Here is a 24,321-nt window from a genome sequence, read left to right as displayed (position 1 = left end):
TTGATTCGCACCTAGCTCAGCTCTTTCTCTCACTCTTTACAAATTCATTGTTTTGGGTTCATTGGGCTCGTAACCCATCTCTCTTGGGACTGGGCTGCCAAATCAGACCCTACAAATAGAATGACTAAGAAACATGATCTAGAAGATTAGAGATGAAATTGAACAAAATTAAACTTTAAAAACCTAAAATGATCCAAACTTAGACCGTGTAAACTATGGTTGAAGAAAAAAAAACGTGTTCATTAAATAAAAATTTCCAAAAGCAATCGAGTACTTTTAGAATGTGTTCTATTTTCTCCTAATGGAGTGTACGTGTGTATATATATATATATATAATTTAATTGAATTTAGGTAGTTCGGTTTTTGCACCTAATAATTTACTTATCACAAAAATTAAAAATTTAGATAGACACATGGCAAAAAATTGAACTCTAATTTAAAATCTAATTGGATTTGAAGTCTTCAATTTTTATCATTAATAATTTATTGGGTCCAGTTAATGTGTACCCTTAGGGCACATATTAAACCATCCATTTTTGAAAACATTTTCTCGGGAATTGAAAAAACTGTCAATACTTTTTCAATTCCCAAGAAAAACTTTTCCAAAAATAAAAAATAATGTATGCCCTTAGGGTACATATTAACAAAATCATAATTTATTTAGCACAAAATTAAAAATTAAATAAAACACGTGACGCAAAATTGAATACCCTATTAGAATTAAATATCCTATTATAAGTTTCAGTTAGTTTAACTGATAAAAAGCTATCATCAAGAACGGACATCATAAATTAAAACTCTCAAAAAAAAATACCCTATTAAAATAAGTCACATGCAACTAACAAAGTGAAGTGGATGTTTCTTTTTTTTGGGTAAGAAAGAACATCATAAATTAAAACTTTCAAAAAAAAAAATACCCTATTAAAATAAGTCACATGCAACTAACAAAGTGAAGTGGATGTTTTTTTTTTTTGGGTAAAAAAAGTGGATGTTTCATTGTTTCTTTAACTAACAATATTAGATAGACACGAGAACACCTAAGAAAAAAAAGATAGACGTGAGAGCACGGTGTGGACCGTTTAACATTGCTCTGACACACACTCTCTCTCTCTCTCTCGCTATAAAAGCCTCCATATCCACCTTTCTCTTTGTCACAACCTCATAACTTTGAATTTAGCTCTAAAAGGCCTTTTTCCCGGTTGACCCTCATGGAATCTGGCACAACCACAATCACGACCGTCGATCATGATCATGATCACGATCACGGCGGTGGCACTGCAATCTCAGACGTCCATCAGGACGTCATCAAGACCCACATCCTCACCAGGCTCGACGGCGCCACCCTCGCCTCCGCCTCCTGCGCCTCCTCCCACTTGCACGCTCTCTCCACCGAAGAACAGCTCTGGCGGGAAATCTGCTCCTCCACGTGGCCTTCCATCGACGACCCACGTGTCCGCCACGTCATCTCCTCGTTCCCTGGTGGTTACCGCTCTTTTTTCTCCGACTCATTCCCACTCCTCCACCATGGCTCTCCGCCGAAGCAGCATCATCATCTTCATCATCATAACCGTCCGTTTCTCGCCGAGATAATCTCCGCCGTTGATGTTCACTACAAGGAGAGTCTCATTTTCTCGAAGGTCCAAGAGAACGAGACCAAGTCCGATTGGTTCCTCTACTCGCCGTTTCGGTTCGACTTGCTTGAGCAGAAAGAGTTGGTGCAGACACCGATACGACACATCGGAGAGAACCAAGCCTGGCTGGACCACCTCGAGGAGAACCTGAAGCTAAGCTGGATCCTTATCGACCCTACCCGAAACAGAGCCGTGAACGTCTCGAGCTGGAGCCCCGTCTCGGTCCAGCGCCACTGGCTGACCGGAGACGTGCAGCTCCGGTACTCGACGGTCGTATCCGGCGGCGAGGGTACGTCGGAGCTAGTCCAGTGCGCGGTGGTAGTCACGTGCGAGGGAAAGGTGGGAGGGGCGATGCACGTGCGGGAAGTGAGCATGCAAGTGGAGGACTTGGAGGGGAAGCATTTGAACGGGAAGGACAGTTTGGTAATTTTACAAGGGGCGATGGAAAGTGGGAAGAGGAAGAAGGAGAGGAAAGGGGAAGGGAAAGAGAGGGTCGAAGAGTTTCTGAAAATGAAGAGAGAGAGAAAGGAAAGAAAGCAGAGGAGAGAGAGAGCGTTGGACATGGCTTGCATTGCCACTGGACTCACTATTTTCGTGGCTTTCTGGTCGTTTCTTTTGTTCAGGTGAAGAGAAAACTAAATTAACCGCTACCGTCAAGCTGGATGTTTTTACCGTTGATATTATTGGTAAGGAAAACAAAGGAAACGGAGATAATTAAAACCATAAAATAGGTTTCTATTTTTTATTCTTTTGAATTAAAAAGTTTAAATTGAAATAAGATGGAAATATGTAGTTTAGGGATTATTTCATTGATATTCATCACAATTTTTTTTTTTTTTTTATCATGATAAAATGTAATATGTGGGATATATGATACACGTGGATGTGGTGTTTTTATCACCATTATATATATCATAGTTTAATGCTCCTTTTTTATCGGCTTCTTATTGTAAAGTATTTCTTCATTAGCAATTGGATTGTTAAATTAGTATCCATAACATCCTCTCTCAAGTCTCAACCCAAAAGATATAGTAACTAAGATAAACGAGCCTTATATCCATAACCAAAATCAAAATATTAGACATACAAGCTTGGCTGGTGAGAGGTCTGAAAATCCGAATCAATCTAGTTTTGCTACAATGTTAATAACTCAAACCCAAAGCCTTAAAGTCAACACTATATTAGTTTATCTATTATAGTGTTTCTAAAGGTCTGTTTGGGATACCGCTTATTACTAAAAATTAAAAATATTGTAGCAAAATAATTTTTAAATGTGTGAATAGTTCCGTGAAACTTTTTTTTTTTTTTTTAAATTGCTGAAAAAAGTACTTGCGGGTCTCGTAAACAGTGTACGAAACCCACATGTTTAAAACGCAACTGCAGACATGGTGGATTTCATTGCAATCCAAACTCACGCTAACTTTCTATAATAGATTAATTGCAGCACTATATTTATGACTTTGACATTGCTTGTTTTGGAGTCAAATTCTATGTTGGATAAGTTTTGGAGTAAGAGAGAAGGTGATAATATTATTTGTGGTTTAGCTCAATGTACTTTACATATCTCAGATTTTGTTGTAAGCCGCTTTCTTTCATTTAATATAAGCTACGCTGTATTTTTCTTATTAAAAACAAATTATGTGTCGGACAAGTTTTGGTAAATAGATTTTTTTTTGTATTCTTTTTTTTTGGGGGGGGTGTTCTTAAATTAGAAAAGGGGTAGGTGTGAGAATCATCTTAACAAGAACCCATTGGCGTGGTAAATATATTAGAAGAGAAAAATAAATAAATAAATAAATAAATGTTAGAAAGGGCGGCTGCAGGCTGGTCAACACTTTGACTTTGAATAAGTGTTTTTTTTTTTTTTAATTTTAATTTTTTTATTTGGAAAAATGAGTTTTAATAAGTTATAAGTCCGCTTGTAGCTGCTCAAAATTTACAAGTTACCTTTGGCCACTAGTGGTTGCGAGCTTTTAGCTTCTCCTTATCTTCTAGTGCATGAATATTTACTATTTTTATGTGGGGCATTAATTTAATTAGGTGGAGCTTTACTTCCCCAATTGCCTCTTTTGGATAGGTTCTACATTCCATCAATCAACAAATTTGTGATGACAATTTTTTTTTTCTTTTGTTCATATAAGACCTAACCTTTCCTTTCCCTTGAATCAACAAATTTTGTGAATTCTTGAAGGACTATGATGGTGCTTGATCACTAAAGTCTCAAGTCATGCACTTACTTACATTTTATTATCTTTAAATATTTGTAATGTTAATATGTTTTTCTTTTTTCTTTTTCAATTGACAAAGAAAATAATATCTGCAACTTTCACACGAAGATAGAAATTTTAAGTTGCAGAAGAGAAAACTAATGTAGTGTTGGTGTAAGAAAAAAAATTGCCTTCAAATTTTATAGTCCCTATGATTTGAGCATATTTTTCAATAAATTCTTGAAAACTAAAAAATAAAATACCAATCAAGTCCCTTAGTTTATAGTTTTGTGTCAATCTCATATAACTATACACAATGAAATCTGATGACAACACATATAATTTATGATTTGGTCACAAACCATGACATGATACGAGATAGCATTTGTATTATTGAGTGTCATTTTCTTAGTCAAAATTCACTTATTATGTATAGGTATAAAAAAGAAATAAGATAGAGATTGAAGAGAAGCTGCGTCATTAGGGCGACTGTCCCTAATTACAATAGTTGAGATTAAAGGTTTTTTTCTCTTTTTTTTTTTCAATTTTTAATTTTAATTATTAAAAGCAATTACATCAGATGTAATTTCTCAAAATATTATTGGTTTATGAGCAAATACCAATTGATATATTAGCAGTCGCGGAAAACTTCAAAAAAAAAAAAAAAAAAGTAACACAGTGGCCTTGTCCACACTCTACAAACGTGATTTTTTCTTTTTTGAGAATAAACGACAGATACAAACATGATTTTTTTTTCATGAAATGAATGTGAAAAGAAGTTTGAATTTTTTAATCTGTGGTCCACGATGCGATGAACTCTCCCCGTGACTCCTTTTTCCAGGCCTTGTGGAAAAAAGCTCACCCACGGACCCACCGCCCACACACTTAACTGCCATTCTTCCAAGTCTATATCACTTTTAAATTTCAATCATAGGCATATTTAGCATGTGGAAATAAAAAGCTTGTTTGAGAATATTTTGACTATCTTTTTGTGAACTTTTCTTTTTCTTGATTAGCCAAAACCTGATTCTCCCAAAAAAAAAAAAAAAAAAGAGTTTAGCCAAAACCTGTACAGTGAAAGGAAGATATTCTTCCACGCAGTACTGATCAAATAATGGTGAACCATACTCTGTATCATTCGCCACTGGCCCAGTAGAGCCAAAAACATCGCAGAGTACAGTTTACTGCAACTGGGGCCAAAGATTAATAAAAATAAAAAATTCACCTGACAAAAACGTGAACATCCGGTGAAGATATAAAGCTTTGAAATTATTGCAAGAATCTCCGTCAATAATGATGATATGGACCCCAACATCCTCTGCAAATTTCCATATATAGCTCGCAATACCGTGTATCTAACGGGATGAGATCAGGGCAACATCTACGATATTGAACCTGACGCAATTTTTAGGAAGGATTGAGATTGATAATTACAAAAAGTAATTTTTAATTTTAGATATTAATTAAAAAAGTTAAGAAAAAAATTGAAGTAAAGTAAAATGTAAAACTTAAAAATATAAAAAGTAAATTTTTTGTGTGAGACATAGTAGAGTGAATTGTACCGGATCTTAATCCGTGTCTAGTCGGGTGCAATTCACCTATTTTCTTCACAAAATTTTTTTACTTTTTACCTTTTTTTTTACTTTTTTCTTAATCTTTTTTAATCAATGGTTAAGATTGAATTTTTTTTTTTTTTTTTTTTTTTATAGCTATCAATCTCAACTATTGATAGTAATTACATCAGGTGCAATTCTCGATCTTAATTCGTCTAAAGTATCTTGGCTTTATCCCTGTAACACCCTACTTTATTGATACAAATTTTACCATAATTTGACACATAGCGAGTGGTGAAAGTATGAATCCACTATTTGACCTCCACTATTCACAACTCACCATGCAGCGAGTTGTGACAATATTTGTGAGATTTGTTGTGTCTCTAGAATTTTCTTTTGGTAAAGTTAGTAAACTTGATCATTGTGAGTGGTGTGAACTAAGAAATAAAAGATAGTGTAATCAATTTGAGATGACCAATATCTTGAAATTGAGAGAAGAAATAAACAATTTTGGTTCATTTTCTTCTTAATTCTCATTAATGCATTTAACATACATAAATAGCTAAGGATGAGATAACCTCATCAACAAATCCTAAAAACAAAAGAACTAATTCTATCCTAAAACATATGAATTAATTTGAATACAATTATATAACAATACTATTTATTCTATCACTAAACTAAATCTAAATAATTTATTCAACACTAGGGTCATAACAGTGAGCTTGTTTCGTTGTAAAAGACTCTCTCTTTGTTGGGGATTATGCCCTAAAATCCAATTTATTGACATGTTATAATTAATTAAATTATTTAATTATATGACACTATTTATAAATGAACTAATGGGACATTGCATAGTCCTTAAGAAGCATTGTATCTGATTTAGTCACAGAAGATATAAATCACAAGTTTCTTGTAAACTCAAAATGTAGTTCGTAGTCGGTAATGAAATTGGACGTTTCATCTGCGAAGACTATAACATATCAACTAAGATGATTTGTCTTGATCATGGAAGTGAAGACTTCTACTTAATGCGTTGATGTGTCTTGAGAGTTAAGACATATTGAACTGAAGCGTTGTGATATTAATTATTCAATCAACAACTGTCACTTGAATAATTAATCTCACGACTTCTAATTTCATTGGCTCTCAATCCTGAGAGAATAGTGAACCCGATCATGAAATGTAGGTTACTTTGATATATCAGGAGTAAGATCTAATATTCACAGTCAAAATCTCAGTATGTTGGGTAACCATACGTAGTGTTGAGGGAACACATATTCTCAATATGGAATCCATAATCTCTATTTATAGAGACACGAAATATTCCCTTGAGATAAGTTTAATGGGAACTGGTTATTCAGGGCATCCACTTTAATAAGGAGTTACTAAAACTTATATTTATTGAAATTGGATTTTAATAAATGTGAATAACTAAAAGATTAAACCATGTACTCAAGAAGAAAATAGTTGTTTACAAAGTGATAGTTCTTTATGACTTTGTTCACTATGGATATTTCATGGAAATGTCAAATGATATCATTAGAATCTTGGGGTATAATTTATTAATAAGACCTAGAGTACAATTATATTTATATAGTAGTATTAAATATAATTAATGGTAACTTTGGACTTGTCAAGAGTTGACAAATAAGCCCAATGCCCATTAGAGCTAGAATCTTATTCGTTCCCTTTCGTTCCATCTAAAGCCACAAACTAAAACCCAATTGGATAGGCCCAAAAGGCTACCCAATTAGATAATTAGTTTTTATTTAATAAGAGTTATTAAATAAAGTAACTACTAAGGTAGTTAAAATGTACGTATGATGAAAAAATAAAAACAGTTTTTTCTCAACAATGAGAAGAAGAAGGATTTTTCTTTGAGAATCAACATACATAAAGACTGATTAAGAGACCACATTTCTTAGGTATCATGTGGAATTGAGATGAAGATTAAAGGCTTTCTCAAGTCTTGGTTTTGAATTTCACTGCATCAAGGTACGCTTTCTATTCTTTGCTCTAGAATTCAAGGTTATATGTTATCTCTCATGAATGAAGTAGATTTGTGTTTGTTGCTTTCGCTGTGTGTTTTGTATGAGATGCAAAACCAGATTTTCCAACAATCTTAACAAACACAAGTACACAACACTTTCCTTCTTTTATTAACTAGGCTAAATTACAAATTACAACATTTAACTTTGACTTATTTTTAATTTAATTTGTTAAACATATATATTATTTTCCAAATGATCCAAATCAATTGTAGGTGCAAGTACTTGTAAACAAAAAAAATTAACAAAAAGTTAATTTATAGTTAATCTATGGTTCTTTAGTATTTAAAACCTATATTGGGTTTATTATAAATTAATCCTTGACGGTAAATATATAACCGGCTAAGAGCATCTCTAGCAACCTATGTAAAGGTCAAATATTCTCTATAATAGAGAATGGAACTATAAAAACAGAGTCCAGCAGCTTCTTTATACCTGAAATTTTTTTCAGATTATGAACAATAGCCCATCAAGTCTGATGGGCTACTGTACATTAGTAATTGAATTTCTTGAATTAAAATATTATTCCAACTATTTATTATATCAATTCTTTCTCTCTCATCTGGATTTCTTTTTTTCTCTCATTCTCTCCATTGCTTTTTTTTCCCCCCTCTCATTCTCTCTGTTGCCGTTGCTTCTTCTTTTCTCATAAACCAAATGAAATCAAAAAAATAAAAGAAAAAAAGAAAAAAAGAAAAAGAGAAATGAGAGAGACTTGTTCATGAGCAAAAGAATTAATCCAAACACAAAACAAAATCCAATTCTTAAAATAAAGTTGAATCAAAACAAGCAAATATAGGAAAAAAAGAAAAAAGAAAAAAAAGAACAAGCCGATCTGACCCGGCCTGGTGGTGGGGAGGACGACGAGCGGCAGTGGAGATGCTAGAGATGTGATGGAGGCCCAAGCTTAACCGACCTCCACTGGCAGTGCCTTAATGGTGGTGGTCGAAGCTCTCACCACTGCCTCCATGGTACTCACGCATCCACCACACGATTCCTTCCTCAAAATCAATTCCGATCCTTGCTGGGTATTTTGGTGGTGATGTGGTGGAGTGGGTCGTTTTGTTGCTACTGGTGGTGGTGGGTCATTGGGGTTTTCGATTGTGGGTTTGGGTTGAGATCAAATCGTGGGTTTGGGTTAAGATTGGGATGTGTTTGTGGTCGGGATTGGTGAAGGTGTTTATGTTTGTAGTCCGGATTGACGACGGCGTTTGTGTTTATGGTTGGGATTGGGCCGTGTTTGTGTTGGTGGTTGGGATCGGGCTGTCGTCGGCGGTGAGTTTGTGTTTGTGATCTCTCCTCTCTCTCTCTCTCTCTCTCTCTCTCTCTCTCTCTCTTTTCTTTGATGTGAAGCAAATGAAGATGCTAGAATGTTCTTGAGGTGAAAAATAAAAATAAAAAGAAGGGGGGCTAGACACTTGTGTGGAGGAGAAAAAAAAGAAAAAAGAAAAGAAAAGAAATGAATGGAAGAAAACTAATATAAAAAATAAAAAAATCCTAATTGAAAAATACTATCACAATATTTTCACAATAAATTTTAAGTAACAGATTGTTATTAGTTAATATTGACGAGTAAAAAAATAATTTTAGTGGTGAGTTCAAATTAGAACTAGTAACAACTTTCCATATAAATTTTATTGTAAAAGTACTACGTAAAATGTTGTAAACATAACACTTCTCATTGAAAAATATAGTTGTTAAAAAAAGAATAAATGATGATTAAAAAAAGAATAAATAATGAATGAAGAAATAATATTTAAATGAGATAGAGAATGGAATAGAGAATCTGTTGAAAATGTATTTGAAAAAGTGAATAGGTGAAAGCTAAATGTCACTGTTCATTTTCCAAACAGTACAAAAATTTGAAGAAGCTGCTGGAGATGCTCTAAGAGCTTTTCATCCAGGACTAAGTAAAAATCCACTCATCAATCAATTTCCCACAATCAGTCAACAACGTTAACATAGGTTTCAAGTTTTTTATTTTTTTATTATATATATATATATATAGTCTTTTAATTTTCATTCATTCATTTTTTTAATGTAATCCTTTCGTTCTCATTCATCCAATATGTTAAAAGGGGGGGGGGGGGGGGGGTGGAATGAAACTCAAAGAATTGGATTGAAAATATGTCAAAATTAGAGGGTGTAATTTAAAATTTAAAATGTTTATTGTATATGGCAATATACTATTGGCTTGAGATAGTTGGGGTTTTTTTTTTTTTTTAAAAAAAATAATTCGATAGTTACAATAATTACAGATGAAATATTTGCACTATGGTTATCTTTATAAGTGAGAGTAGATAATACCACTAAGCTACAAAACTCTTAACTTATTAATGACTTTTATTTGCTAAATAATTTTACAATAAGAATAAAAGAGGATGGATTGGTCTTTAATAACCTCTCCTTTGAACGTAAAGTACTGAAGTTAGAAGGTCTGTACAAAGATAGGCTTGGTCCTAAAACAAATAGAAGCTCATTGAGCAAGAATGCAATATTATGGAACTTAAGAAATATATGTTGTAGATTGTGATATGGAAGGATAGAAGTGAGTTTGTGTTTTAAGGCTTGTCAGTTTACAAATTTTTAACAGGTACATAAAGTAGCCAAACCCGAATAAATAAAATAATTAAAAGAATCTGTAGATGACTCTAGAACATAAAAATTCTAAGATATTCTTGGAGTATGGAGGATGGTGCTACTTCATTCGTGCTTCAAGAGTACTTAAGAATTAGAGAGAGAGAGAGAGAAAATTTTATTAAAATAAAAATGAATGTACTAAATTAAAACTCATGGAAGTTATTTTTATAAAAATAGATGTTTTATGAAAAAGAATTATTGTTAAAAAGTCATTTTCAGAAAAATTGTCAATTTAAATGGGGAATCATAAATCTTAATGGTATATAAATTAAAAGCTTGAATCATAAAAGCTTGCTCTTAACTCAGTCACAAACTCTTTCAGCACACACTAAAGCCACATTATTATTATTATTATTATTATTGTGGAGACGCAAAATTTGGCCCCCATGGAGTCCTTCATGGATTCACACTCAAATTATTCAAACAACCAACAAATAAGTAAACAATAAGGAAAAAAGCTTCACAATGGGAAACTCAAGCAATTGATTTCTCTAAACTCGAATATTACAATAGATAACTCTCATGTTCCTGTAGTGTTATCTTTACTCTCTCTCTCTCTCTCTGTGACTAATTTTTCTTATTTATGTTCATTTTTTTCCTCTTTTTTCAGATCCTTTTTCTTTTGCCTCTCCTCTCCCTTTTATAACTTCAATCCTTGCTCTTACCACTACAGTTGTTCTGTTGCCTACCATAGCCTCAAGGACATTTTTCTCAACCTTATTGGATTCCTCCCCTCCCTTATCCTAGAACTCTAACTTTGGGAGTTGTTTGTACTGTCTAGGCTGTCTTACTTGTATTTAATGCAGCAGAGGTGAGGTAAGAGCCCCATCATTAATGTGAAGGTAAAAATTTTCAACTTTCTTGCATGTTTTGGAACTTTCCCATGGTTCTAGGAATCTCTTGAAAATCACACGTGAATTATCCGTGCACCATACCTCGGGTAAGTTGGAACCGTACCTTTTCCATGGGAACAGATTTCCTGTGGTACTCATCTTTTCCGTAATACTTGGGATGACCTAGCTTTCCTCCTTTCATGGTTTATTACCCATTAAGTCTGTCCTTTAAAAACATATGCCAAGCCCAGTTCTCTCCCGTGGCCCAATTGCTTCTTGGGCTTTAGGCCCGAGAGGTGACTATTCCACTACCCACAATTATTATTATTATTATTATTATTATTATTATTATTATCAATTTCTTTGACACAAAATTCAAATTTTTGATTGATCACAAAAACATTCCAACAACAACTGAGGCAAAACAAAACGTCATCTCTTTGGGGGCTTTATCTTCCAATCTAGGAACTGCTCTGGATTTATGAGAGGGTTCAAGACATTAGCAGAATCATCCTTAAGGATGATATTGGAACACTTAGCAAAGAAAGCATCTTTAAACCCTGAAAATTGTTGCCTGTGTTTCACCACACAAAGCGTCTCCGTCAAGAACAAAGCCAATCCATATTAGGGGCCATATTTGGAACAAAATATCTATTTTTGAACGTTTTCTTGATGGGCTGGTTACGCGGGCCATCTATTATTGGACTCGCAAAGCTCACATATGTCCAAACTAAAGTAAGAAGATAAAAAAGGTTCTACATTAAGACGTAATTTGAGATACAATAATTTAAGGTATATGTTTTTTTTTTTTTTTTGGTTGGATTTTTTTTTTTTTTGTGGGGGGGGGTGGGGGTGGCGGGGGGCGCAGGTGCACAATAGCAGGGTGCTATGAAGTTTAGAAAGGCATTTTATCTTCTGCAAGTTTCTCCCAATCATTTATTCTATATTTTTAAGCAGTCTGCCAAACCTAAATCATAATAAATTTTTTAGATTCAAATTAATTGAAATCCCCCAAAAAAAAGCATTTTCATTTGGACCATTTCATTTGGAACTAGAATTTCCATTTCATTTGGAACTAGAATTTCCTTAAAGTATGAATACCATATATTATATAATAAAATTTGGATTTAAAAACCATGATTGCACCACGTTGCAATTTTTTAGATAAGAACAAACAATTTATTTATTCTCATTAACTATAATTAGTGTTTTCTCCCCACACCCCCCCCCCCAAAAAAAAAAACTTTGGCTAGTGTTTTAAAAAACACGCAATCTACATTCATATCAACTTCTTTGTTCGTTTATTTATTTATTTTCCTTCGGTTTTTTACATTTTCAATGGCATAATTTTTCTTCTCAATATATTGTTTTCTATCCTATTTGATTTTTACATTTGATAGACACTATAATATTTAATTTTTTTTTATCCTATTTGATTTTACTTTTTGTTTATCCTAGTTGATTCTACTTTTTGTTGATATGTTATTAACATTTTTTTTAATATAAGGCTCCTTTTTTTTTTCCTTATCCAACCTACGTTCTAGGATTTAAAATGAAATGACCACAGTAGCATCAAACTCTCTATTTTGCCTCTAACTTCTTAACAACAGAACCACCTAGCTTTCTAGATTCCCACTTGCAATTATAGAAGATTTTTTTTTTTTTTAATTTTAATAATTGGACTTAGAATAGGTACTAGTCTCTACCCAAACTTTTATTTTTCCATTCTTAAGTGCACCGAAGTGGAACCAAATGGACGGAGTAGACCAAAGTAGATTGAATGAACTGAAATGGACTAATTGGACCGAATAGATCAAAATGGACCATAATGGACCGAATTGGACCAAAACTGCAAATTTCTGCTAAATTGTTAACCCTTTAATGGGCCACAAAGCATTGCCAACTTACATGATCCAAAGTTCAATCAAACAACAGGCTTAGGGCTTAGCCCGATCTTAGTATCAGTATCAGTATCACTATCAAAAAATCAAAACAGAGCAAAGTATGGATAAGCCCTTCTCAAATCAACTCAACATATTCTCACTCGCACACTGGCACGTGAAAATAACAGTCCCTGAATATCATCAGTATAAGATCAAAGTATCAAACACAGACCCCAGTTTATCCATACAACTCCAACGTGGCACAATGTCATTGAACTATATCCCATCCACGCAATCTATGAGCCACAAAATCTCCATCACATTGAGAAAAGCCTAACCCAACCACTATTACCAAATTACAGTATTTCATTTCTGACTCAGTCACTATCCTCTAGCTCAAGCATCAGCAGAAGCAGATTAGAAAAATGGCTGCAACCGTATCAACCGTCATAGGCTTGGGCAGCTCCTCATTGTCATCACCTTCTCGGGTCTCTGCACCTAAGCCAACATCCCTCACTTCAGGTTCTCCTCAAAACCTCTTTAAATTACATTATATTTGGAGAACAACAAGAACCATAAAATAACTCTTTTTTTTTTCTTTTTTTTTTTTTTTTTTTTCAGATTTACATGATGAAACATAAGATCATGAAACATGTATATGCCAAAAACCTTTGTAATTATAATCTTAAAAATTATTCTAGCAATTATTATTATTAATTTAAGAAGCATGGAGACTTCATTTAGAGTGCGCACCTATGTTATATTAGTGTCACACAAGACGTTTTATGTTATAATTTTTAAGAAATTGTTTGTGTTACCATGTTGTGACCATGTTCATCTCTATACCTATATCTGTGTTATGTCTATGTTTGTACCCGTGTTCGTATCTGTGTTTGTGTTTTCTAACTATTAGTATTAACTAGATGATATCTCGCGCGATGAGCTGATTACTTTACAATTTCATTTGAAATCATTTTTATGTATATTAAAATCTACATATAATATTTAATACTTATTTTGTTGTATAATATTTATGTTTGCCCACAATATTGTTAAATACTTTAAAACTTGATTTTTTTTAATTCATAATTTATTTTAAAAAATTGTATAACATTGTAAGATTATAATATATTATAATATTTACCATTAAAAGTAGATTTTATTTTTCAAACTGATTAAATGATTTTGAAATCTACAAATAAGAATTCAAAATATAAAATATTTTAATATCCTAAAATTACATAAATTTAAGCAACATACCAAACACTTTCTCAATCACTTTATTCTCACAACCAAATATGGAGACCTTAATCATAAACACCCAATTAATTTTCTCAATGGAATTAAGGAAATAATTTGTAAGTATCAATATAAAGAGAATGTGATTAAACAAAGATAAAATTGCTAAAAACACATTCATTTATCAAAATTCAATTGGCTTTAGTTGGGCTTCTGTATCCTTAAAAAAATGCAAAAAATACTTTTAAGTCACCATCAGTTTTGTTTTTTACCACAATGGCTACATACAAAGAAACCTACAAATTATGAATTCTAACACAAAATGAAAAATAAAATAAAAATAACTTCATAAATAATCAATTAGAATGTTTCTTTCTCTTTTTCTTTAGTTCCAAAATAAAATACATTTATAACTTTCCCAGACCAAAATCTCAAACACCCAAAGACTTCAAGCAAATCATAATTTTCACAAAATTTACGATGTCTAACTTCAAAATCAAAACCGTAATCTACCGTCATTGAATAAAAAACGCAAGCCCCCTTCCTTGGTCATAGCTTGCTCATACGAGTTACAATCAAATTTATACTGCAACGTTGGAGTTATGCAAGTGTCATTGAAAGGTTGAAGCTAAATGACATCATTTTTTTCTAAGTGTATTTGAGATAAGATGATTTGAAAGGTTATGGATATGTGCATATAAAGGAGTAAAAGTGAAAATGATGAATGGAAATGCAAAGAGTATTTTGTGTGTGTGAGAGATGGAAGGTCTTAAAATATTGAACCAAATGAAATAAATAGTAGTCTTAAAACATTGAATACAAAATGTAACAAAAATTAGTCTTGAAATATTGAATCAAATGAAATAAAGAGTCTTCACTTTTAAATTTGTTTTTATCTCTAATATGGCTTAAGGGTATCTCAATTCTTTTCATAGATTACGTCACATGGCAGGATCTCATGCTCTCTCGCATAATGTTTCTGCTTTTATATATATATTGATATTAATTGATATTGATTGATTGATATATTGATTGTTATTATTTTTTTGTTGATTTGTTTTTAATGTTATTTCATAAGGCTTTTTGAAGTCTCCTGTGACGGTGAGAAACCCTCTGAAGCAGGCACATGCTTCGGGAGGAAAGTATACGTGGTAGGTAGTAGCAGTGAACTTGTGTTTGTATTGGTTTAATGTGATGATGGGAATCAATATATAGAGTAATATATGTGACTGATATGGTTATGGTTTGCTCGTGTGTGGACTTGTTGGGAAAAGTAGTTTCCAGAGAGATTGGCTGCGCAGGGATTTTAATGTGATTGGATTTGGGTTAATAGGGTGGTTAGCACCATCCAGCGTCCCTGCAATCGATGGTAAGAGTTTGACTGGCCTCTTCTTCGAAAGCATAGGAGCTGAGCTCGCTCACTTCCCCACTCCTCCTCCTCTCACTTCTCAGTTTTGGTAAGTATCATACTGCCTTTTTTTTAACTAGAGTAACGATCATTACACACTGTATGCATACACATGAAACCACGATTTTACATGCACACATAAGAAAAACACGATTTCACTTACTTGTGTATATGGCTGTATGCAACAATAATTAAAATTTTAACTAAAATTTTGAATGTAATTTCAGTATATAATCGAAAAGAAAAATTGGGATAAATAATTTTTATTTGGTAACATACTAACATAACTACATACAAGAAGAACAGAATTTCAAGATCTTTCACATATTTCCCAGTGAGTTTTATATATATATATATATATATATTATAAATTGAAATTTAATGTATAAGTGAATGGCAATTTTAATTTAATAATTATAGTGAAGTATAACTGTATAAGTGAATGGCAGCAATGTTTTGCAAAAAGGTCATCCTTCTTATATTCAATTCCTTAGACCGATTCAAGCAAAGCTATCACACACCTACAATGTACCACAGATAAACACACATTAATTGGGTATGCCGTATATAATAGTTCTTGCCATACCATTATTATAAAGGGCTGAATCTAGATTGATTACTTTTTTTTTTTTTTTTTTTTGGAAAACAATCTAGATTGATTACTAAGTTTGATTTTAGAACTAGCTTTGTGTAGCAACTTCTGTGTAGACTTGTTTAGTTTGCTGAAAGGCAAGATTACAAATTAGCTGAGGAGACTTAATCCAAAAAAAAAACACTTTATAATATATCCCAATGTGCTAATAAAACTCGAAAAAAAAAACTTCAGAGAGAGATTTTCCCTCAACGGGCCAGAGTTGAGAAGAGTATTGTTTATTTTGTTTTAATTTCTATTCGGCCAGAAGAGCTATGCTTCTAGTGCTTTATATTTAATCGGGGGAGCAATAGTAAGCCCAATTGAATGCAAACAGTACTATTGAAGTCGTTGGGCTAAAGCCGAAGCTGGTTAGGAAGCCCAATTGATTCTTAAAAAAAATGAAAAGAAAAAGTAAAAAGAAGGTCCCACCGAGATTTGAACTCGGGTTACTGGATTCAGAGTCCAATGTCCTGACCACTAGACCATGGGACCGTAGCTGTTAGTATGTCTTCCAACGTATTATATATTTTAAACTCTGTCCATGGGACCATTGCCATTAAAGCCATTAATAGACAATATGTTCCTCGTTAACTTTATTCAATAACTTTTTTCAGTTTTTTTAATGTTTCATAGACTTGGGTTTTTTTTTTTTAAAATTTATTTTTATGACCAGGTTGTGGTTGATTACATGGCACCTGGGACTGTTCATCTGCCTTACTTTTGGGCAAATTGGGTTCAAAGGAAGGACCGAAGACTACTTTGAAAAATAGTTTCTTTTGACTCTCTCTCTCTCAACTCTCAATTGTGTCTCTTCTCTTGCATTTATTATGATTCCTACTTCCTTTTCTCTTTCTTCTACCTGTTTATAAGAAAAACTGTCTATTTATTTCTTCAACGTAGTTTAATATTTGTACCTCCATGTTGTGCCTAGCTGCGAAATAAAAACAAAAAGTTGTGTACCTCTGTTTCCTAATTCCATTTCCCGCTCATTCTATTTTGAAATCCCATTAGAATTTTTTTTTTTTTTTTGGTATGAAAATTTACAGAGAAGGATGATTGATATTACCAAAGAAAAACACCACAAAAAACCGATACTTTACTTTGAATGACATTTACTCCAATCATGTCTAAGGATTTTGGAAACTGTCCTCATTTGAACAAAAGGATGTACCATGGGAGCAAAGAAAAAGTTGTTAATTTGAACTTAAGTATTCCCCACACCCCCACCACCCCTGACTTGAGTATATACCTTGGAGCAAAGAAAAAGTTGCTCTTTTAAAAGCTTCATGCATGTCCAATAAATTGGGATGAAGCAGCAAGAGCAAATGAGAAACCTACGTCTAGCACACATTATCAGCCAGCGGGAACTATCATAAATTGGAAAATGGATCTAAATGCAGAGCTACTATAACTTCAAGACAATTTGATTCCATTTGTGAAGAGATAGCTTAATAGCTAGCACTAGGTCCAAACATTTTATAGTTCAAATTGTGTTTTATAAGTTTTATAAATTGAGGTGTGAAAAAAAATATATATATATATATCACAACGTAACAAAACTGTTTATAATTAAAAAAATTCAGAAATTTATGTTATTATACTATTGACGTAATACCAATTATGTTGTTTAATCAATTTGTTTTGTGGTAAAATTAGGAATTGCTTTAGTTGTAGTAAATATGGGAATAGTTTTAGCATACTATAGTAAAACCACTATAGCATGTTTCATTGCTTCACAATTATGAAGCTACTTGTAACTAGTAAGAAATCCCATTGTCTTCTTTGTTTAACTTTAGCTTCCACAAAAAAGAGGTAGCATGATAATGATACCACTTAGCTACTAACTTTGTTGAAACATTCATTCAGCAGTCGCATATTGATTGGTCGGGCTTTTCCACGACCACATTTTTTTTACAAGTAATTATTAAATACTTCTGAAACATAGTAAAACTTTTTTTCTTCCACATTTATGAATTATGATAGGTTTTAATAATCAAATTCATGATAAAGTTTACTATAAATATGAAATAAGCGAACACTACAGTACTATATTGCGAGAATATCTAATAATTTTCTTTTACAAAAAGAAAATCCCTCCCTATAACTTATAAGGAAATAGATCCAAACACACGAAAGATCACAACTTTTTCTCCTTTTAGCTATAGCAATGAAATGCATGGTGCGAAAGATTACGACATTTTTCTCCTTTTAGCCATTGCATTGAAACACATGGTCGGCATAGTGAGGGAAACATTGAGAGAGCCCAAAATCCAAGTGATCCATGGACCACCATCATTTGGAAAAAGAGATAATATATAGAGCACTGAATATGATGGGCCATGTGGTTCTCACAGGTGGGTCCTTTAAAATCTAACAGGACGTAGGTGTTTTTATAAAGACTTTGGAAAGGATCCAAATCCAGCGAAGAGATATCCCTACGATTTTTACGAATCCCATACCATTGAGCCGTTAGCGAAAGGCCCCACCCTCGTGCAAACTGATTGATTGATTGATTGTTTCAAAGGGTGTGATGTACTGTCATGGATGGGAAGGATGCTCCACAATTATTATTTCGTACTTAAACTTCTCCAACCCTATATTTTGTAGGAAACCCCCTCTTCCTTTCTCTTTTCTACTATTTCCCTCGTACCCTACACATTCATTTATTGTGGATTGAGTAATACCAAAATTTTTTTTTTGTTCATAATCTTTTTTACAATGGTGAAATGTAATCTTTTTTACAATGGTGGATTAGTAGTGCCCTGTTACACCCACTCCTTCCTCGAGATCGAGAAAACCCATATGGAAGGAAAGTGAGACAAGTCAAGTCAAGAATAGGACAAATTAGAGGTATTTTAGTATCTTTAATAAGGTGGTTTCGTTAGTCATAAGATAGTGATAAGAGAGATATAGGAGGGATGATTGTAAGAGTGCTGAAAGAGAGAGAAAACAAGTGTGTTTATGGATGATAATAGAATATATATATATATAATTATATATATATATATATATGAGTTAGATTCAAATTACATCACTTAATAATTTGTTATTGAATTTATATTTTGAAAATCTCTTCGTTAGATTACATGTTCTATATGTTTTTAACATGTATGCCAATTTTTATACCAATTAAATGTTATTTACTATTCAATCTATAAACTCATATTTTATACAACATTTTAAATTACAAAAACTTGAATTTAACAATTGATTGATGACATGACTATTAATATTTGATCACCTTAAAATTTTGTAAACATGGAAAATATAAAAAGATAATGTAATCCAACGGTTGGTTTGTCAAAATTCGCATCCAATTAAAAAATATTAAGTGATATAACATTAATTAGAGTTATACCTAGTATAACTTGAACCCAACCTTCTATATATATATATATATGTGTGTGTGTGTGTATAGACTATAGAAAGAGTAAATTATATAAACAATTTATATATATATACACACACACACACAAAAAACATTAAAGATAGTGTGGCCGTGTGGGACAAGTAAAACCAGCGATGGATGGACTGAGCAAGAAATTTTTGCCATCCATAATCAGTTTTATGTGACTTCTTTTTCTCCACCAAGACCTTTTGGAAGAACTTATTTTTATTGAAACTTTTTTTTTTTTTTAATTTATTAATATTGGCACGTAAGAATTTGAAAGTCTACATTTATCAACATCATTAATGTAATGGCATACATTAACCATCAATTTTAATAATTTTTTTATGAAAAATTAAAAAAACTATTAAATCACTTAGTTATTTTTTCATCTTTCTATAAAAAGTTTTTTAAAATAGTTTACTAACATATGCTCTTAAGCCACACATTTATAAAACCCAATGTAATGTATATATAATTTTTAACTTTGCCATATCCTATTTACGTATGATATAGAGAATTTGAGATACTTTTTATTTTGGTCATCTAAACATGAAGATTATCATTAATTGATATTGTTTTTCACAAAAAAAAAAAAAAATCATTAATTGATATAGTACATCCATACCGACATGCCCTTGAATGAAATTTGGCTCGTCTTGGTCACGTCAAAAGACTTAAAACTCTTTTCATCTTTTTATAGTACTTGATTCTTTCTTATATAAATGAATTACCTAACCTATACGCTACAAGTCAATGTAAAATTTTTTAAGGTCACACAAAAATATGCTTAATTAAAGTAGTAGAAGTAAAAAGTACAGTGATTTATATATATATATATATATTTATTACGGTACCCTTAGTGAAACTTAGTCAAATTTCTTAAATGATGATGAAGGTTGTGTTTGGCATGGCCTAAAAAAAGTTAATTTTTTTTACTATTTAATTTATTTTTACTATTATTCATGGGTCTTATTGTACTTTTTGATACTATTTATAAGTCACATTGTACTATTTTAGCTACATTTTAACTTTATTTACAATACTTTCAACAAAGAATTTTTAATTTCAGCTAAATAAGCACTATTTTTGCTAGGCGAACAAATAAGCTGACACGCTTGCTAGGAAAGAACCTGATATGGAATAGGGATTTGCTGTGTTTGATAGTCTTCCTATGGACCTCTTTGTATGATTTTATTTTATAACACTTCTAGTTTGTACTATGAGAGGCTTTTCCCTCAAACTGCTGAGTACTCTATGAAAGTCGTTTTTCTACCCAAAAAAAAAAAAAAATCAATGTTGTAACTGAGTGATGATACCTTCCTTTATTTCATAATCATAGGAAAGGATCTAATATACAATTAATAAATGAGAAAGAAATGAAGGGAAAATGTTTTTTTTTTAATTTTAATTTTTTGGTTTGAAATCAAAGGAAAATGTTATTTTAATAAATGTGATTGGTGTCATTTGTAAGTTTGAATTACCTTTTTGTGTTTTTTTTTTGGATGCACCTTTTTGTTTTTTGTTTAAAAGTATTGATATTAAATATCCGTAATATTATTCTTTTAATCAATTTTATTATATTATTTTGTTAAGGAAACAAGTCGAGTGATTTCGATAAACATATTGAAAAGAACAACATATATACTGAGAATTATAAAATAACTACATATTGAGACGACTATAGTGTAGCCATGAACTGACTAACAATGTGGACCGTATAGGAGATGTCTTGTAGCCATCCAACATGTTGACTTGAGTTGTGTGGCTATTTTCTCGAGTGGACACATGATCAACATGGGCTCATTTGGAACATATTTGAAGTAGCATGGCAACAAAAGTTGGTGTAGTATGTTGGAGGAAAAGGGCAAGACCTTAATTGATAACATGTAAAGAAAAGTCTATGTATTTTGAACTTTGTGTAACACTATACAAGAGGATGCGTTATGTAGACATGCATATGAATATTGTACAAATAGAAGTGAAGTACAAATAATATTCAACAGATTAGGACTTGTTAGCTAGTATTTTAACAACAACAACAAAAACGAGGAAACTAGGGAAATTATTCAGTCCTATAGAAAAAGTTCTCTTTTCTCTAATATGGGGTGTATACTCTTGTATAGGACATAAAGTAGGCTCACATCTCATGTGAGAGGAGGGAGAACTTTTCTTATAGGACTGAATAATTTATGAGGAATCTTCACCGTTAATTTAAGTTAAGTTTTTTGATGCATGTTCAGTGGGTATGAATGATTGTTTTCGGCTTTTGTGGTCAATAATTGTGCAATAATCATACTTCGCTAGAAATAGAGGGGGGAAAATTTAAGGGAATATGAAATGGTTGACCCAATTTCTCTGTTCAATTCGTCATATAAATACTTTTTCCCCAAAGTGTTATCAATTAATTGGAGAATGGAGTAAATACCAGTTTTCCCACCAATGAGAAGATCAGCCGTTAATTATGCACATAGTAATAATATGAAATTGATGTGATTTTGGTCAACACTTGTGTCCATGCTGTTTCTCTCACCCATCTAAATGTAACGTGGGTTTGCCCCTTCTACGTTGGCAGAAACAATGTATTTATGAATTCATCGCATTAGTAATACCAGTGTCACATAAAATAAAAAGTGAACAAATTGTGAGTAATGAAAATATGATAATAAGTCTATATAAGCGAGTTGCGGACAACATTATGCCATTTTATATGGCACCAGATTATTCTCTCATATTAGTGTTTAGACAAACACATTTATATTTTATTGACAATAATACTGAAGATACGCTGTAATCATGAAATGAAACCCCAAAAGAACATTCCAGCTGAGATTAGATTGGAGAGGTTATAATATAAACATGAAAAAAAAAATTCGCAGAACCTAGTCAAGATTCTGACCGTCCATTCCCTTCACATGCACGTCCCTGATTGAATGCACTTTGGCTCACGTGTCTGACACGTCCTGTTCTCTCCCTTTTAATCAAAACCAAACCCAACTCATTGTTGAAGATAGAGTACTTCTTAGCACTTAGCATTAGCAACACCACAACCCCATTTCTGTGTCACACACAAACACAACACAACACAAACAAACACTTTGCTTTGCTTTTCTTTTCTTTCCCTCTTAATATTTCTGAAAAAAAATAGGAAAAGAAAAATAAAGCAAACGAATGGTACTTGTACACACACTCTAAAGCCTTCCATTTCAATCTATCCCATCTACATTCCATTCTTTTTTTTGACAGTTCTTAAATTCTTACCCAACTTTCTAGGTGCCTTATTAGATCTTTAAAGACTGCCAGATGTTCCACACTCAGAATCTTTGACAGCCACTTTTGTTTGCTAAACTCAAGGCCAATAGTCCCAAACTTAACAAAAATACAACAGCAAAAAAAAAGTTCACAGTCAATGTAAACCCACCCCATGATGAAACTTTAATACCAACCCCAAAATCTTGCAAAATCTTGAAAATCCCAGAATTGGGTCTTCAAGATTCAGTGAGAATTCTACAAAATAATAATAATAATAATAACAATTATAGTAATGTCTTGTCAAAGCCACAGCTTGGAGGGAAAGACAGTGACTGCGGAGTCAGCTGAGAGGGTGTGCAAGATCAGAAAGCGAGGCTGCTCATCTTCATCCTCGTCTTCTTTGGTCCGTAGGTACAGATTCAAGCGAGCAATTCTGGTTGGAAAGCGTGGCGGGTCTAGCACGCCGTTCCCTACGTGGAAAACAAGCGCGAGATCACCCTCATTGGCCATGGAAAACGCTGAATTTCCAAAGGTTCCTACTTCTTCTTCTAAAGGTAAGCGAGTGTCACTGTCTGCACGGAAACTCGCTGCTACTTTATGGGAAATCAACGAGGTTCCTTCAGCTTCACTCCAAGTGGTTAAGAATAAGAATCATAATAATAGTAATGTTGAGAAGCAATTTACAAGCAGAGAGACAGTGCCTAAATTGTCCTACCCTTTCTCAGATCCATGTCATAGTTCTATCTCAAACTCAGAGCCAGAGGTGGGTTTCATTTCACTTATTCTTTTTTAAGATTTAAGCTTAGCCATTCATGTTTCAGCAAGTCCCACCACAAATTTCTCGACCGACTGACTGATGTGGTGGTAGATTGTGATTGGTGTACAACAAAAGTAACGTGATTAAAACCGATGTTACAATAATCACGATCTGTCATCTCAAATAGTTGTGAAATTTGTTAGCTTTGATCATGCTCTGTAGTATTGTTGTTCATATTTACATTTGTTCTTCTTTGCCACTAAACTAACAATCAAATAGTTTTTCATTTTTGGTAAAATTGTGCAGAGATTGGAGCGATCTGGAGGTGGTGGTAGCACTCAGAAAAGAAATTCAGCCATATCTCACAGGCTTCAGTTGAGTGATTATTGCTTGGGAGGGTTGGATTCCTTTAGCAATGCTAGTTTGATGGAGGTATTCATTTTTTCATTTATGACAAGTTAACGAGTCACTTTCAAAAGCTACTCTTTATTGTTTTTTTCTTAGGAGAAAAATAATAATATGAAGGTGACATAGATAACGTGTTGTGATAGCCATTCAAATCAAAACTTGTCCGCCTAACTTTTTCTGCTAGTGGTCCATTATCAGTAGATTTCCGCATCGTCGTTTTCAATCGTTTTAAGTGAAGTGAAAAAAAGAGGGTAACCCCTCTTTCCACCCCAAAAAGAAAGAGAAGAAATCATTGATTAGGACACGCTCCTTTACTTTTTTCTTTTTTTTAGATGAATGATAAGGATGGTTCTTCCTCTGAACTCCACCATCTTAATTGTCGATGCTTTGAATTGCAGACTTCACATTTTACAAGTTTGACCAAAATAGCTATATAT

At 32.7% G+C, this 24,321-nt stretch overlaps 3 protein-coding genes and 1 non-coding gene across 5 annotated transcripts; 3 read left to right on the top strand and 1 right to left on the bottom strand.

Moving 5' to 3' along the window:
• The first annotated feature begins 1,038 nt into the window (after positions 1 to 1,038).
• LOC111993939 (F-box protein At2g27310) lies at positions 1,039 to 2,563 on the top strand. The gene has a single exon (XM_024025782.2). It carries the CDS (start codon positions 1,209 to 1,211, stop codon positions 2,256 to 2,258), a length of 1,050 nt encoding a protein of 349 aa, XP_023881550.2. The 5' UTR covers positions 1,039 to 1,208; the 3' UTR covers positions 2,259 to 2,563.
• A 10,561-nt stretch (positions 2,564 to 13,124) lies between these two features.
• LOC111993935 (photosystem I subunit O) lies at positions 13,125 to 17,038 on the top strand. Of its 2 annotated transcripts, none has more exons than XM_024025777.2 (4): positions 13,125 to 13,320; positions 15,116 to 15,188; positions 15,312 to 15,494; positions 16,753 to 17,038. In XM_024025777.2, the coding sequence occupies exons 1-4, from the start codon at positions 13,224 to 13,226 to the stop codon at positions 16,847 to 16,849; spliced, it is 450 nt and encodes a 149-aa protein (XP_023881545.1). In that variant the 5' UTR covers positions 13,125 to 13,223; the 3' UTR covers positions 16,850 to 17,038. The 2 variants fall into 2 exon arrangements, with proteins under 2 accessions (XP_023881545.1, XP_023881546.1); XM_024025778.2 differs by having other exon boundaries at positions 13,127 to 13,320; positions 15,315 to 15,494.
• On the bottom strand, positions 16,500 to 16,571 carry TRNAQ-CUG (transfer RNA glutamine (anticodon CUG)). The gene has a single exon. It is a non-coding gene; the product is annotated as a tRNA-Gln (tRNA).
• A 5,365-nt stretch (positions 17,039 to 22,403) lies between the features above and the next one.
• On the top strand, positions 22,404 to 23,908 carry LOC111993924 (uncharacterized; the record flags this gene model as incomplete). Its single annotated transcript, XM_065773033.1, is given in 2 exon segments — positions 22,404 to 23,482; positions 23,783 to 23,908. Coding segments are annotated over 2 exon segments (597 nt in total), but the record flags the coding sequence as incomplete, so codon positions are not given.
• Between the last annotated feature and the right edge of the window lie 413 nt (positions 23,909 to 24,321).

The sequence above is a fragment of the Quercus suber genome, unplaced genomic scaffold (assembly GCF_002906115.3).
Source record: "Quercus suber isolate HL8 unplaced genomic scaffold, Cork oak 2.0 scaffold_68, whole genome shotgun sequence".
In the NCBI taxonomy this organism is placed as follows: domain Eukaryota; kingdom Viridiplantae; phylum Streptophyta; class Magnoliopsida; order Fagales; family Fagaceae; genus Quercus; species Quercus suber.
This window is presented reverse-complemented; position numbering and strand designations above follow the sequence as displayed.

Bases quoted from the DNA above. Each gene is read 5' to 3' on its own strand.
- LOC111993939 (XM_024025782.2), top strand. From the start codon at position 1,209: ATGGAATCTGGCACAACCACAATCACGACCGTCGATCATGATCATGAT.
- LOC111993935 (XM_024025777.2), top strand. From the start codon at position 13,224: ATGGCTGCAACCGTATCAACCGTCATAGGCTTGGGCAGCTCCTCATTG. The intron at 13,321-15,115 runs GTTCTCCTCAAA...TTATTTCATAAG, and splicing joins GCCAACATCCCTCACTTCAG to GCTTTTTGAAGTCTCCTGTG. The intron at 15,495-16,752 runs GTAAGTATCATA...TTTTATGACCAG, and splicing joins CCTCTCACTTCTCAGTTTTG to GTTGTGGTTGATTACATGGC.